Consider the following 15,212-nt stretch of genomic DNA (forward strand, 5'->3'; position numbering starts at 1 on the left):
TGCATTTCTATCCAAATACAGTGAGAGACAAAGCAATAAACAATAATCGTCAAAGTGCATCAGTCACCATTTTCTAACAAGTAAAAATTAAGAATCTGAGTAAGTGTAAGTTAAGCTATGTAACAGCTCCATTAAATCTATATACTGTATCCTCCTGGCTAGCAAAAAGTACCAAATTTAGTATAAAGGCTATATTTAGCTGCAAATCAAAATATTTTGGTTAACAAATGAAAATCAACATCTCTGTAAGAAAATAAAGGACAAAAATGTAAAATATGACTAAAACTGAGGATTTAAATTAAGGTTTCCTGCTTGCCATGATTAAAAGTGACTTAAATCAAGCCACCCTGCTATAAGCAGTGATATCATACATATATAGTTATTTCATCAAGTCTCGCAATGGAAAAGAATCCTGAATTTTTAAACTAGCAAGCAAGTGAACAAATTGCTTGGTAAGTAAATGGTTAAGCTTGACATTGAGGTATTTTAATTTTTGCAGTACTGAAAGGTATAATCATTACTCAGTTTGTATTAAATAGTTTTTACTTTTCTAAAACAGAGTTCCAAGATATCAATCTGATATACATAACATGCTTATCTTCATCTTCAAAAAACAAGAGTTCTTAGTAAATTATTTTAATTACATCAATAACTGAAGAAATTTTAATAAAAATTATGGAAACAATAGAAAATAAGTTTTGTGTAATTTTACACTTAATCTATCCCAAATTACTTAAATAGTTCTTATAAATTTCACAAAGCACCATTAAAATACAGCATCCAACACACAAAACTGCACAGCAGGATAAAAGTGATTCAATTATTTGCATTTGATTCCTATGATTATGAAGTCTGAGAGCTACTTTTCACAGGACCATAACCTTTACTTTCCAAGAATGAGGACTCAGTGACAACTGGTGTTCATTTTCCTCATCATGCACCTTGAAGTGATACTCCTTATCTGCCTTTAGTTCACAACCAAAGAGGAAGGTCTGTGGAGGACTTCAATCACCCTGACATCTGCTGAGAGAGCAATACAGCAGTGCACAGACAATCCAGGAAGTTTTTGGAGAGTGTTGGGGACAACTTCCTGGTACAAGTGCTGGAGGAACCAAGTAGGGGCTGTGCTCCTCTTGACCTGCTGCTTTCAAACAGGGAAGAATTGGTAGGGGAAGTAGAAGTGGATGGCAACCTAGGCAACAGTGACCATGAGATGGTTGAGTTCAGGATCCTGACAAAAGGAAGAAAGGAGAGTAGCAAAATATGGACCCTGGACTTTAGAAAAGCAGACTCATAGACTTCAAGGCCAGAAGGGACCACCATGATCATCCAGTCTGACCACCTGCACAACGTGGGCCACAGAATCCCACCCACGCATTCCTGTAACAAACCCCTGACCTATGTCTGAGTTACTGAAATCCTCAAATCGTGGTTTAAAGACCTCAAGGTGCACAGAATCCTCCAGCAAGTGACCCCTGCCCTACGCTGCAGAGGAAGGCAAAAAACCTCCAGGGCCTCTGCCAATCTGCCCTGGAGGAAATTCCTTCCTGACCCCAAATATGGCGATCAGCTAAACCCTGAGCATATGGGCAAGACTCACCAGCCAGCACCCAGGAAAGAATTCTCTGTAGTAACTCAGATGCCACCCCATCTAACATCCCATCACAGACCACTGGGCATATTTACCTGCTAATAATCAAAGATCAATTAATTGCCAAAATTAGGCTATCCCATCATACCATTCCCTCCATAAATTTATCAAGCTTAGTCTTGAAGCCAGATATGTCTTTTGCCCTCACTACTCCTCTTGGAAGGCTGTTCCAGAACTTCACTCGTCTAATGGTTAGAAACCTTCATCTAATTTCAAGTCTAAACTTCCTAGTGTCCAGTTTATATCCATTTGTTCTTGTGTCCACATTGGTACTAAGCTTAAATAATTCCTCTCAGCCTTCTTTTGATTAGGCTAAACAAGCCAAGCTCTTTGAGTCTCCTTTCATAACACAGGTTTTCCATTCCTTGGATCATCCTAGTAGCCCTTCTCTGTACCTGTTCCAGTTTGAATTCATTCTTCTTACACATGGGAGACCAGAACTGCACACAATATTCCAGATGTGGTCTCACCAGTGCCTTGTATAACGGTACTAACACCTCCTTATCTTTACTGGAAATACCTTGCCTGATGCATCCTAAAACCAATTAGCATTTTTAACGGCCATATCACATTGGCAGCTCATAGTCATCCTGTGATCAACCAATACTCCGAGGTCCTTCTCCTCCTCTGTTACTTCCAACTCATGTGTCCCCAATTTATAACCAAAATTCTTGTTATTAATCCCTAAATGTATGACCTTGCACTTTTCACTATTAAATTTCATCCTATTACTATTACTCCAGTTTACAAGGTCATCCAGATCTTCCTGTATGATATCCCAGTTCTTCTCTTTGTTAGCAATACCTCCCAGCTTTGTGTCATCCGCAAACTTTATTAGCACATTCCCACTTTTTGTGCCAAGGTCAGTAATAAAAAGATTAAATACGATTGGTCCCAAAACCGATCCCTGAGGAACTCCACTACTAACCTTCCAGCCTGACAGTTCACCTTTCAGTATGACCCATTTTAGTCTCCCCTTTAACCAGTTCCTTATTCACCTTTCAATTTCCATATTGATCCCCCATCTTTTCCAATTTAACAATAATTTCCCATGTGGAACCATATCAGATTTCTTACTGAAATCGAGGTAAATTAGATCCACTGTGTTTCCTTTGTCTAAAAAATCTGTTACCTTCTCAAAGAAGGAGATCAGGTTGGTTTGGCACGATCTACCTTTTGTAAAACCATGTTGTATTTTGTCCCAGTTACCATTGACCTCAATGTCCTTAACTACTTTCTCCTTCAAAATTTTTTCCAAGACCTTGCATGCTACAGATGTCAAACTAACAGGCCTATAGTTACTCGGATCACTTTTTTTCCCTTTCTTAAAAATAGGAACTATGTTAGCAATTCTCCAGTCGTACGGTACAACCCCTGAGTTTACTGATTCATTAAAAATTCTTGCTAATGGGCTTGCAATTTAATGTGCCAGTTCATCCAAGAATATTAAAGGAAGATTATCTGGGCCCTCCGATTTGTCCCATTAAGCTGTTCGAGTTTGGCTTCTACCTTGGATGAGAATGAGGATATGGAGGTAGATATTACCACATTTGTCATCCTCCCATTATCCCTAAGCTCCCCATTAGCCTCATTAAAGACTGAGGCAAAGTATTTGTTTAGATATTGGGCCATGCCTAGATTATCCTTAACCTCCACTCCAACCTCAGTGTTTAGCGGTCCCACTTCTTTCTTTGTTTTCTTCTTATTTATATGGCTATAGAACCTTTTACTATTGGTTTTAATTCCCTTTGCAAAGTCCAACTCTACATGGCTTTTGGCCTTTCTCACTTTATCCCTACATGTTCTGACCTCAATAAGGTAGCTTTCCTTGCTAATCCCTTCCATCTTCCACTCCATTAGGGAACTGATGGGCAGGATCTCCTGGGAGGCTAATACGAGGAGGAAAGGAGTCCAGGAATGCTGGTTGTATTTTAAAGAAGCCTTATTGAGGGCGCAGGAACAAACCATCCCTATGTGCAGAAAGAATAGCAAATTTGGCAGGCGACCAGCTGGGCTTAACAGTGAAATCTTCGGTGATCTTAAACTCAAAAAGGAAGCTTACAAGAAGTGGAAATTTGGACAGATGACTAGGGAGGAGTATAAAAACATTGTTCGAGCATGCAGGGGTGTAATCAGGAAGGCCAAGGCACAACTGGAGTTGCAGCTAGCAAAGGATATGCAGGGTAACAGGGAAGGTCAGGGAAAGTGTGGGACCCTTACTGAATGGGAGAGGCAACCTACTGACAGATGATGTGGAAAAAACTGAAGTACTCAATGCTTTTTTTGCCTCAGTCTTCACAGACAAGGTCAGCTCCCAGACCGCTGCACTGGGCAACACAGTATGGGGAGGAGATGAGCAGCCCTCAGTGGTGAAAGAACATGTTAAGGACTATTTAGAAAAGCTGGACATGCACAAGTCCATGGGTCCAGATCTAATGCATCCAAGGGTGCTGAGGGAGTTGGCTGATGTGATTGCAGAGCCATTGGCCATTGTCTTTGAAAATTCGTGGTGAGTAGGGGAGGTCCTGGACGATTGGAAAAAGGCAAATATAGTGCCCATAGTTTAAAAAGGGAAGAAAGAGAACCTGGGGAACTAAGGATCGGTCAGCCTCACGTCAGTCCCTGGCAAAATCATGAAGCAGGTTCTCAAGGAATCTGTTTTGAAGCACTTGGAGGAGAGGAAGGTGATCAGGAACAGTCAACATGGATTCACCAAAGACAAGTCATGCCTGATGAACCTGATTGCCTTCTATGATGAGATAACTGGCTCTGTGGATATGGAGAAAGCAGTAGACGTGATATATCTTGACTTTAGCAAAGCTTTTGATATGGTCTCCCATGGTATTCTTGCCAGCCAGTTAAAGAAGTATGGATTGGATGAATGGACTATAAGGTCGATAGACAGCTTGCTAGATTGTCGGGCTCAACGGGTAGTGATCAGTGGCTCGATATCTAGTTGGTGGACGGTATCAAGCGGAGTGCCCCAGAGGTTGGTCATGGGGCTGGTTTTGTTCAACATTTTTATTAATGATCTGGATGATGGGATGAATTGCACTCTCAGCAAGTTCGCAGATGACACTAAGATGGGGGGAGAGGAAGATATGCTGGAGGGTAGGGATAGGGTCTAGAGTGACCTAGACAAATTGGAGGATTGGGCCAAAAGAAATATGATGAGGTTCAAGAAGGACAAGTGCAGAGTCCTGCACTTAGAATGGAAGAATCCCATGCACCACTGCAGGCTAGGGATGGACTGACTAAGCAGCAGTTCTGCAGAAAAGGACCTGGGGAATATAGTGGATGAGAAGCTGGATATGAGTTATCAGTGTGCTAACAATTGGCCTTCTTAGCCTTATCAAAGTTGCTAAGAAGGCCAATGGCATATTGGGCTGTATTAGTAGGAGCATTGTCAGCAGATCGAGGGAAGTGATTATTTGGCACTGGTGAGGCCACATCTGGAGTATTGCGTCCAGTTTTGGTCCCCCCTCAAAGAAGGGATGTGGACAAATTGGAGAGTCCAGCGGAGGGCAATGAAAATTATTAGGGGGCTGGGGCACATGACTTACAAGGAGAGGCTGAGGGAACTGGGCTTATTTAGTCTGCTGAGGAGAAGAGTGAGGGGGGATTTGATAGCCTTCAACTACGTGAAGGGGGGTTCCAAGGAGGATGGAGCTAGGCTGTTCTCAGTGGTGGCAGATGACAGAACAAGGAGCAATGGTCTCAAGTTGCAGTGGGGGAGGTCTAGGTTGGATATTAGGAAACACTTTCACTAGGAGGGTGGTGAAGCCCTGGAATGGGTTCCCTAGGGAGGTGGTGGAATCTCCTTCCTTAGAGGTTTTTATGGTCAGGCTTGACAAAGCCCTGGCTGGGATGATTTAGTTGGGAATTGGTCCTGCTTTGAGCAGGGGGTTGGACTAGATGACCTCCTGAGGTCTCTTCCAACCCTAATATTCTATGATTCTAAGAACTAGTTGACCTCTATGAAAGGACTTAATTCTTCATTTTAGTCCAGTTCCTATTGGTAGGGATCCATCTTCCAAAGTACTACTAACATTAATTGAAACTCTTGCTGGAGTTCTAGGAGGGCGGGTTCAGTCTACATGTGCTTCCTGTGTAGTACCTGTTGTTTTGACAAAGGACTGACAATTCCTGAAGCCCGACAATTCCTGAAGCCCAATCTACAGAAAAGCCACCTCTTAAAAGAGCCAGTTTCTGTATAGAAGCTGTGATAGTATGATGTGGATGGGATGAGGTCAGTGAGGGTTACCGGAAGAAAAGTATCTTCAAGTACCAAATGCCATAGTGTTTAGGCACTTCAAGAAGCAGGTAGACTTTGGATTTGTTTATCTTTGGCTGTATAGAAACACAAGTGGCTGAGCATAACATTTCCAATGATGGTTGCATATCTCAGATTAGCATTAATGAGTTGGCAAAAACTAATTTACATTTTTGCTACTCTTCAGGCAGTAGGTGCAAACTTTTATTAAATTTCTTCCAGTAATTACTGGCCATATGTCATAGCCAGTCTTTCCAAATTGACTCTCTTAGTGCCATTTTTTAAAATATCTAATCCATATGTCAAATATCTTATACAATCAAAGTACTGAGAGACCATGGTTCGATAGGAAAATAAAAATACTAACCTTTGCAAACTTGAAATACTCCACTAGGGGGCATATTCAGTATTAGACTGATGCTAGCTGGACTATAACCAAAAGGCTAAAAAGTTTTTAGTAGAGTTTTACATCTATGAAGGTGGGAGGGGGAAGATATGCAGCTGTTTTTTAAAAACTGTATTGCTTTAAAATAGCTTTTAAAAAAGGTCTTGGAATGTACACAATGAAATCCTCTCTTTTCTTTGCATGAGTGTTCCTGCACATTCCACTTGTGGAGCACATGCACCCAAGACTGGATCCTTTTTGGCTAGCAGCGTCCATTGAGGCTGTGCCTGTACCCTAGATGCCCTCCCCCCCCACCTCATGGCATAAAGGGTAAAATGAGTCCAAATGCCTCTTTGTTCCTTTTTGCTGCCCATAGCTGAGAGATGGAATCTCTAGCACTGTCCACTGTACTCGCCACTGTCCAATTAATCTTAGATGTAGGATTTATTAGTTTAGTTACGTTTCTTTTTGCCCATTGCTGGCAGTTAGCAGGGGGCACAAGACTGAGTCCGGGCTCTGTCAGTGAAGGGCCATAAGTCAGAGATGAGCCTTGCCTATATCTCAGTACAGATACTTAAGGCAGCACCTGCTAAGATTAAGAACCAGGCTGCTTGGGTATCAGCCCCTTGGCACCGATCTCAGCACCAAGTTCCTCAATACCCAGTGCCTATCCATCAGCCACATCTTTGGCAGTGACAGTACCCATCACACAGGTACCAACTGCTGCTTTACCTGAGACATCAGTCCAACCTCTTTAGCACTAAAGTAATGCTCAGGGCTGAATGATATGTTGGTGGGGCTGATACCGGCATTGCCATTACTAGAGAGGCTCAAGTAAGTCTTTACAAAACTCCCTACTGTAGTGCCTCTATGTCTGGCTAAGGAAGTGACTCCTATACCAACCTTTCTGGTGCACAGGCAGAGTGTTCCTGACACGTCTGCCCCTCCTTGAAGGAGGTATATTCCTTCTCATCCCCTGAACACAGCAGAGAATTATTCCCTACCTGTTCTTCATCACCCCCTAGGTAGCTCAGTGGGAGTCAGGAAGGAATTGATGAGAGCTAGGAAGAGATCAGGCCCTTATAAGGATCATCCCCACCTTGCATCCCCTGATGCGCCCTCCATTGCGTTACCCATAGCCAGGCCATACTGGTCCCACTGGGGATGTTCAGAAAGCCAGCATCCTCCACTGTATCTAGAGTCATGTCTTTCTCACCAAAGAGGTGAATTCAGCCTCCACAGATGACTCGTCTCCATTTGTAGCTGCTGCAGAGGCAAGAAGAGGAGAGTGAAAAAGGGCATTCTCCTGAGCAGGAGCATCAGATCCAGGCTCCAATATCCTCCTCTTCCCCTGATGAGGCAGACAACCCACTTTCAGCGGCATTGGCAGATGAATTCAAACTCCTCCCAGACTTGATAAAACAGATGGCTGAACCCTGGATGTTCCTATGGAGATTATACCAGAGAAGCAACATAAACTCTTGGATATACTCCACTCTGTAACTCCAAGAAAAGAAGGTTTGCCATGTTGACCATTTATGGTCTGTTGGAACTCACCAATAAATCTGGCATATGCCTTCTCTATCCACTATCCAAGAAAGTGGACAGAAGTTGGGTTCTGTCTGCAGGGTTGTGATGATTGTTCTGAGCCTGACTGTTTGGAGCCTGATGATCCATTTGAGGTAATTACCTGCAAGTCCTAAAGGTCCAGCCAATCCACAAACAAGGGTCTCATCATGTGACCCCAGGTAGGTGTACTGGCTCCTAAAGAAAGCAGCTACTCCCCTCACTACCTTGTCAGATACTTCCAACTGCCTGGTGGTTCTCACAGATTGTTCCTGCTTCAGTCATAGCCAGTCACCCAGCTCTCCTACAATGATAGCATCAGCATAGGCCAGACAGTTATATTCAGAACTGGTGACTATGTCAACATTAAGCTAAGAGTAACCCTATGGACCTCATCCCAATTTCCTGCCCAAGGTGGTTTCAAAATTCCACGTAAATCAGTCCATTCGCATCCTGAGTTTCTTTCCTAAGGCTCTCTACCCCTGCTGAAGTGAAACTTCATACACTAATTATTGTGAGGATGTTAACTTTTTATTTGGATAGAACAAACCCATTCAGGGACATGCCTAGACTATGTGATGTATTTTCAGACAGAGTCAAGAGCAAATTATATCCACTCAGATGTTATCCAAGTGGAAATCAGACTGCATAAGAATTGGCTACAAGTTAGCCAGGAACGAGGCCCTGGCCATAGCAGAATTCATTCCACCAGGGCAGTGGTTTTCAACCATTTTTCATTTGCGGACCCCTAAAAAATTTCAAATGGAGTTGCAGACCCCTTTGGATGACAGGTTGAAAACCACTGCACTACATTGGTTGCATCCATCAAATTTCGGTAGGGCTATCCTGAAATCACTCTTCAAGTAGGACTCTTCATTCCCACCTCCAAGCAAACAGACAACTGGTTGTCAGTCACCAAGAGTGAAATCTGGGTAGACAGTCACATGGAGAAGAAAAAAGAACGAGGAGTACTTGTGACACCGTACAGACTAACAAATTTAAGCTTTTGTGGGCTAAAACCCACTTCATCAGATACAGAAAAGAAAGAAGAGTTACTTATCCTACAATAACTGGTTCTCCATATGTTCCCAACACAGATTCCATGACCCACTCTCCTTCCCCACTAATGCGGAGTCCTATTCCTATGGGATTCTATATTGGCAAAAGAACTGAGAGACAGTTGGGCCCGCTCCACCCTTTATGCCCTTGAGAGAGGGGAACAAGGGCATCTATGATGCAGACATGGCCTCAGTGCCCCAGTGGACACTGCTAGCCAAAAAGAATCTGCTCTTGAGCACATGGGGTGTATGCACACCAACAGTGGAATCTGTATGAACAACACATCTCGAAAAACCACAGTTACTGTAGGTTAAGGAACCATTCTTGATTCATCATGATGGGAAGGTTACTGCTAGAGCTTTGTAGAAACATGTTTGGACAAAAATGACTTTTCAACCAAAACAAACATTTTTGCAGAAAATATTTATTTTGGTCAAAATGTTCTGGGGTGGGTTTTTTGTGTGTGTGTGTGCCAATTTTTTTCAGTAAAAGTTTCAAGTTTTTTGTTTATTTTATTTTTTTTAATAAAAAACCTGAAGATATTTTTCATTGTAAATTTCCTGTAAAAAGAACTAGCCTTTTTGATCAGCTCTAGTTACTACACATATCTTCCAATCCACTCATGCAAGCTTTCTGGAAATAATTGTAGAGCTAGACATTTCATAAGTACCTACTACAAGAAACCAATGCTACATACAAAACTATATATTTTTTAAAAAGCCCCTCTAGAGAGTGAATGACTTTGGAAAAAACAGAGAACTCTATGCTGCATTAATTAGAGGCAGAGTAGTCATAGATCTAAAAAGATAATCTCTCCCACCAAGAAGAAACAAATACATATATTAATCAACTATCCCCCAGAACGTAGCTATTAGCCTCTACAGTAGTTTTGAACTCCTGTCACATAGGCTGGACAACCTGAGCTCAACATGCCTGGGATGCTGGATTTTTTCTACCCTTTGGACTTGCACATAATATGTGCTGCTCATATCCTTCCTTGATCTCTTGCTGCTTGCCATATAAGGTAATTGGAAACCAGTAAAAGAGCCATATCTTTTTTTTTTAAAGTAGTATAAGTAAAACTACCAAAAGCCTCCAGACCAGCTGTTCTACAGAGATAGGTAGAGGAAGTAATGAACGTTTAAATAGGACTGTGGTCAGAAGGATCTGAGTGACGGTTGGGGATATACCCACTTATATCACCATGGGGCTGGGAAGGCCTGAGGACACAGGCAAGGTATCTGAACAGCCCAATAGATGTGCCTATTCAAAAAGTCCTGAGCTTGTGTACCTACTGTGTGCACATGCCAACAGTGAGGATCCACACAGGCAAGTACTGAAACTACTTTTGGAGATGACCACTGATTTATTGGGAGAAAGGGGTAATCACTGTCCCACATGCAGCATACAAACATCAAGAAAGAGATGCAAAAAGGATGAAAAAAACCTGTTCCTAGAAAATAGCCTCTAATGACCAGCTCTGTGCAAACCAAACCAGTCCTGTTCCTCCTCTGGTTGTGTACTTCAGGGGTGGCCAAAGTAGGGGCTAAATGGCCTACCATACTCCCCTTCACTCCAAGCAAAGGCAACAAGTTCCTCAACGAGACATGCCACCATCTCCAGGCAGAAGTGACAGGTTCCTGGGCGAGATGCTCTCCAGGCAGAGGAGACAGGTCCCTGGGCGAGCCATGCCCCCCTCGCACCTTGTCTCCAGGCAGTGGTGACAGGACCCTAGGCAAGACACACGCCCCCATCTCTGGGCAAAGGCAAGGGGTCTCTAGGCGAGATGCCCATCTGTCTCTGGGTGGAGGCGATGGGTCCCCGGGAGAGACACCCATCCATCTCCCAGCGGAGGCAACAGATTCGTTGCCAAGATGCCCAGCCATTACCAGGCGGAGGCAATGGGTACTCGAACACGATGCCCACCATCTCCGAGCGGAGGCGACGGGTTCCCGGGTGAGATACCTGTCTCCGGGTGGGGGCAATGGGTCCCCAGGCTAGATACCCACTTGTCTCCGGGCGGAGGCGATGGGTCCCCAGGCTAGATACCCACTTGTCTCCGGGTGGAGGCGATAGGTCCCCGGGCAAGACACCCACTTGTCTCCGGGCGGAGGCGATGGGTCCCCAGGTGGAGGCGACGGGTCCCCAGGCTAGATACCCACTTGTCTCCGGGTGGAGGCGACGGGTCCCCAGGCTAGATACCCACTTGTCTCCGGGCGGAGGCGATGGGTCCCCAGGCTAGATACCCACTTGTCTCCGGGCAGAGGCGATGGGTCCCTGGGCAAGACACCCACCTGTCTCCGGGCGGAGGTGATGGGTCCCCAGGCTAGATACCCACCTGTCTCCGGGCGGAGGTGATGGGTCCTGGGGCTAGATACCCACCTGTCTCCGGGTGGAGGTGATGGGTCCCCGGGCGAGACACCCACCCATCACCGGCTGAGGTTGGCATCTCATGTTGCCAGCCTCTGCGGGCATCAGCCCAGTCTCCCTGGGGCCGCCTATTGTGGGCCCCTGTGGGGCGCTGCGTGGGGCTGGCGCGCCCAGGGCCGGGCCTGCCGGGGGCAGCGAGGCGCGCGGCGCGGGGCCGAGCCTGCAGGGGGCGCCGGCGGGCGGGGAGGAAGGGGCCCCTGCCCCCTGGCCGCGCGGGGAGCTCAGCTCGCCCTCACTCCGGCCAGGGGCGGCGGAGGGAAGATGCCCAGGGCGGATCTGCCGGGACACAGAAGCGGCCAGCGGCGGCCGGCCCTGGGGTAAGGCGCGCGGGGCCGAGCTACACGGGGGCATGAGGGGGGTCCCGGGCGGGGGCGAAGTGGGGGACAGGTGAGGTCAGGGGTTGGGGGGGCCGATGGGGGGCAGTATGGGGTGGAGGTCCCGGGGGAGATCGGGGCTGCGGGATGACTGGGTGGGGGTCGCTGAGGGGGTGGGGGCCCTGTGGGGGGCACCGGGGGCGATGGGGATGGGGGAGGTCACTGCCGAGGCTGGGGGGCCTGTGGAGGCATTGGGGGTGATACGTGTGGGGCAGGAGCTGATGTGTGGGTCACTGGTCTGTGGGGCTGGGGGAGGTCTGGGCTTGGCGGAGGGCGCTGGACCCACCGGGGCCCCCCCGCAGGTCACCCGCCCCCACCTCTCAGGAGGGGACTATATAGCTGAGCCGCGCGCGCTGCACGCGGTCTCGCTGGGCGGAGGGATACAGGGTGGTCTGGTCTCCCCCTCCCCAGGTTGGCGCCGAGGAGGCGGAGCAACGGCCACCGCGCGCGCCGAGCTGCTCGGGAGGGGGAGTAACGGCCGCCGCGCGCGCCGCTCAGGCGGGGGGTAATAACCCCAGCGACTCTCGGGGGGAGGGACAGAGAGTGGAACAGCCGAGGCGAGACAGGAGCAGTGAGGGGTTGCGGCACCGCTGGAGGGGGAGCGGAAAGAGAGAGGAACAGCGGCAGCCGTGGGGGGGGGAGGCGGGGTAGTAAGGGCCGCGGCGCCGCCTGGCGGGGGGGGGGTGAACAGAGAGCGGAACAGCTGAGTCTCGGTTGGTAGGGGGAGGAGGTAAGCAAAGAAGAACAGCCTGTGGCGGAGGGGGCGCTGCTGTGGTGGGCGGGTGACTGGAACAGCCACCAGAGCCGTCACCTCTCGCGGGCGGGGGGCGGACCCACGAGCTGGCGCCATCGCGGCGGGGGCCGGAGTGAGTCGCCGGAGCAGGGAAGAGCCGGCGCTGCCTGCGGAGGGAGGAGCGCACGGCGGCCGGGAACAGCCGGTGGAACTAGCCTGGGAGCCGGCGGCGGCGGCTGCTCAGTGATCACGGCGGAGCGAGGAGGGAGCGATCGCAGGCCGAGCCCCGGCGGAGATGGAGCGGAAGAGGTGGGAGTGCTCAGCCCTCCCGCAGGGATGGAAAAGGGAAGAAGTGACCAGAAAGTCGGGGCTCTCAGCCGGCAAGAGTGATGTCTATTACTATAGGTGAATGTGCCATGGGGGGCCATGGGGAGCCGGGGGGCCGCCCGCCCGCCCTGCCGCAGCCATGCGTTACTCTAGGCTAATGTGCTATGGGGCCCGGGGGCCGCCCTCCCATGTCTGTTGCAAAACGTGAAGGTACAGTAGGTGGTCTGGGGGGAACCCCTGCCCCGTCAGATGCCTGTTACTGTAGGTGCTGTAGGGCCTGAGGGACAGGGAGCCTGTCCTTCCTGGTCCACCTAGATCTATTACTATAGGTGAATGCACTATGGAGGGTCTGGGGGGAGCATGGGGTGGGAAGCATCTGTCCTACCAGCGGGCTCAGTTACTATAAGTCAAGGTACTATGGGATTGGGCACCCACCCTACCACATTGTTATAGGTAGCAGATGGCACATTCTTCTGTAGTAATAGACACCAGTGTGGCTGGGTGAGCAGCCCCCCAATACTCTTTTTCTACACTGCTGTCTGTTACCTTAGGTGAATGTGCCGCAGGGGGCCACGGGGTCCAGAGTAATAGCTTGCTGTAGGTGCATGTGCTGTTAGAGCCCACTGAGTAGGGGGAAGAAAGGCTGACCTACTAATGTCTGTCACTGTAGGGAACTGTGCCATGGAGGTGGATGCTGGGTAAAGAATATGGGATCTTAAGGCGATGCTGATAGTGTTATCAGTCGCTATATATGAATATGCTGTAGAGTGATTGCAGAGTGGGCCATTGTGTCTGGGGAGGGGCTACATGCCCTGTCACAGTGATATCTGTTTCTGTAGGCAGGCCTGTTATGGGATCTATGGGCGGAGGGGGGTCAGAAACCATTTGTCCTGCTTCCATGATGTCTGTTACTAAAGATGAATGTGCTATAGGGTCTGCCGGGGGGGGGCTCAACCTGCTCTGTTAGCATGAAATCTATTACCATCAGTGAATGTGCTGTTGGGGGAAGCATGTGGTATGGATGAGCTGCCCACTCTGCCAGAATCATGTATATTAATGTAGTTGTATGTGTCGCATGTCTGTGGGTGGGACACAGTGCCCACAGGGAATTCACAAAGGCAGTACCGCTGCTCCCAGGACCTGCCAGGATGATGTCTGATAGTTGTGGTAGAATAGCTGTGGGGGGCAGGGAGGGTGTTGTGCAGAGCTGAAGGAGTGAAGCATGAGTTCACCTACAGCACTGAGCTGGCAGATAGGGATTTTGGCCCTGAAGGGTAAGGAGGTGTACACCATCAACTTCTGCAAAATCATAGGTTTCTATTTTAAAATCTAACCGTTATGGCTATGAAGAGACCTTTCAAACTTAGACTAAGTATAAATCAATGCAATGTCATCTTCCTGAGTATACAGATTGAAAATGTCAGCCCGTCTATTGTTGCTCATAGTTTCTGCAAAAGAAAGACAGACCTCTTTTTAGTAGTTTGAGTCAGCTGCTCAAAATGTGTGAGCTATACCTACTAGTTCAGGAACCTGAGGGCTGGGCCTACAAAATTAAAGCCATATACCATTTGTCTACAGTGAATTTTCCAGATATGTCAATTTGCAAAAGATAGAAGGTATAATACAACTTTTATGCAATAACTAAACTTTTAGTTACTGTTGCATTCTGCATTACTAAGGCCAGGTTTATACTTCAAATTTAGGTCATCCTAACTGTGTTTCTTAGGGTTGTGAAAAAATCACACCGCTGACCGAACTCCCGGTCTAGACTTAGCTACTGCCTCTCAGATAGTTGGATTAACTACAGCAATGGAAACCCCCCTTCCACCATTGTAGGAAGTGTCTACATTATGGCACTACAGCTGCAGCACTGTAGAACCTATAATGCAAGGGTGGGCAAACTTTTTGGCCTGAGGACCACATCTGGGTATGGAAATTGTATGGTGAGCCATGAATGCTTACAAAATTAGGGGTTGGGGTGTGGGAGGGGGTGAGGGCTCCGGCTGTGGGGTGTGGGCTCGGGTGGGGCCAGAAATGAGGAGTTCAGGGTGCGGGAGGGTGCTCTGGACTGGGACCGAGGGGTTCGGAGGTGGGAGGGGGATCAGGGCTGGGGTTGGGGTACGGGAGAGGCCCAGGCTCCGGGCAGTGCTTACCTCAAGCAGCTCTCAGAAGCAGCGGCATGTCCCCCCTCCGGCTCCTATGCGAAGGCCAGCCAGCTGGCTCTGCACGCTGCTGTGTCCGCAGGTGCCGCCACTGCAGCTCCCATTGGCCATGATTCCCAGCCAGTGGGAGCTGCGGGGGCAGCGCGCGGAGCCCCCTGACTGCCCTTATGCATAAGAGCCAGAAGGGGGACGTGCTGCTGCTTCCGGGAGCCACGTGGAATGGGGAAAGCTGACCTCACTCCCTGGCTGGAG

General features: G+C 48.2%; 1 protein-coding gene across 3 annotated transcripts in view; it reads left to right on the plus strand.

Annotated features, from left to right (window-relative positions):
* Positions 1–11,526: 11,526 nt before the first annotated feature.
* The window catches only part of MBD3 (methyl-CpG binding domain protein 3), a 29,392-nt gene continuing 25,706 nt past the window's right edge, over positions 11,527–15,212 (plus strand). Inside the window, exon 1 of one of the 3 annotated variants that reach the window (XM_044998939.1) lies at positions 11,527–11,681. In XM_044998939.1, coding sequence (XP_044854874.1) covers positions 11,626–11,681 — 56 coding nt within the window. In that variant the 5' untranslated portion in view covers positions 11,527–11,625. Of the gene's footprint in view, positions 11,682–12,467; positions 12,877–15,212 lie in introns of those variants that run through there. The other 2 variants (XM_044998938.1, XM_044998940.1) reach the window with 2 other exon arrangements.

The sequence above is a fragment of the Mauremys mutica genome, chromosome 24 (assembly GCF_020497125.1).
Source record: "Mauremys mutica isolate MM-2020 ecotype Southern chromosome 24, ASM2049712v1, whole genome shotgun sequence".
In the NCBI taxonomy this organism is placed as follows: domain Eukaryota; kingdom Metazoa; phylum Chordata; order Testudines; family Geoemydidae; genus Mauremys; species Mauremys mutica.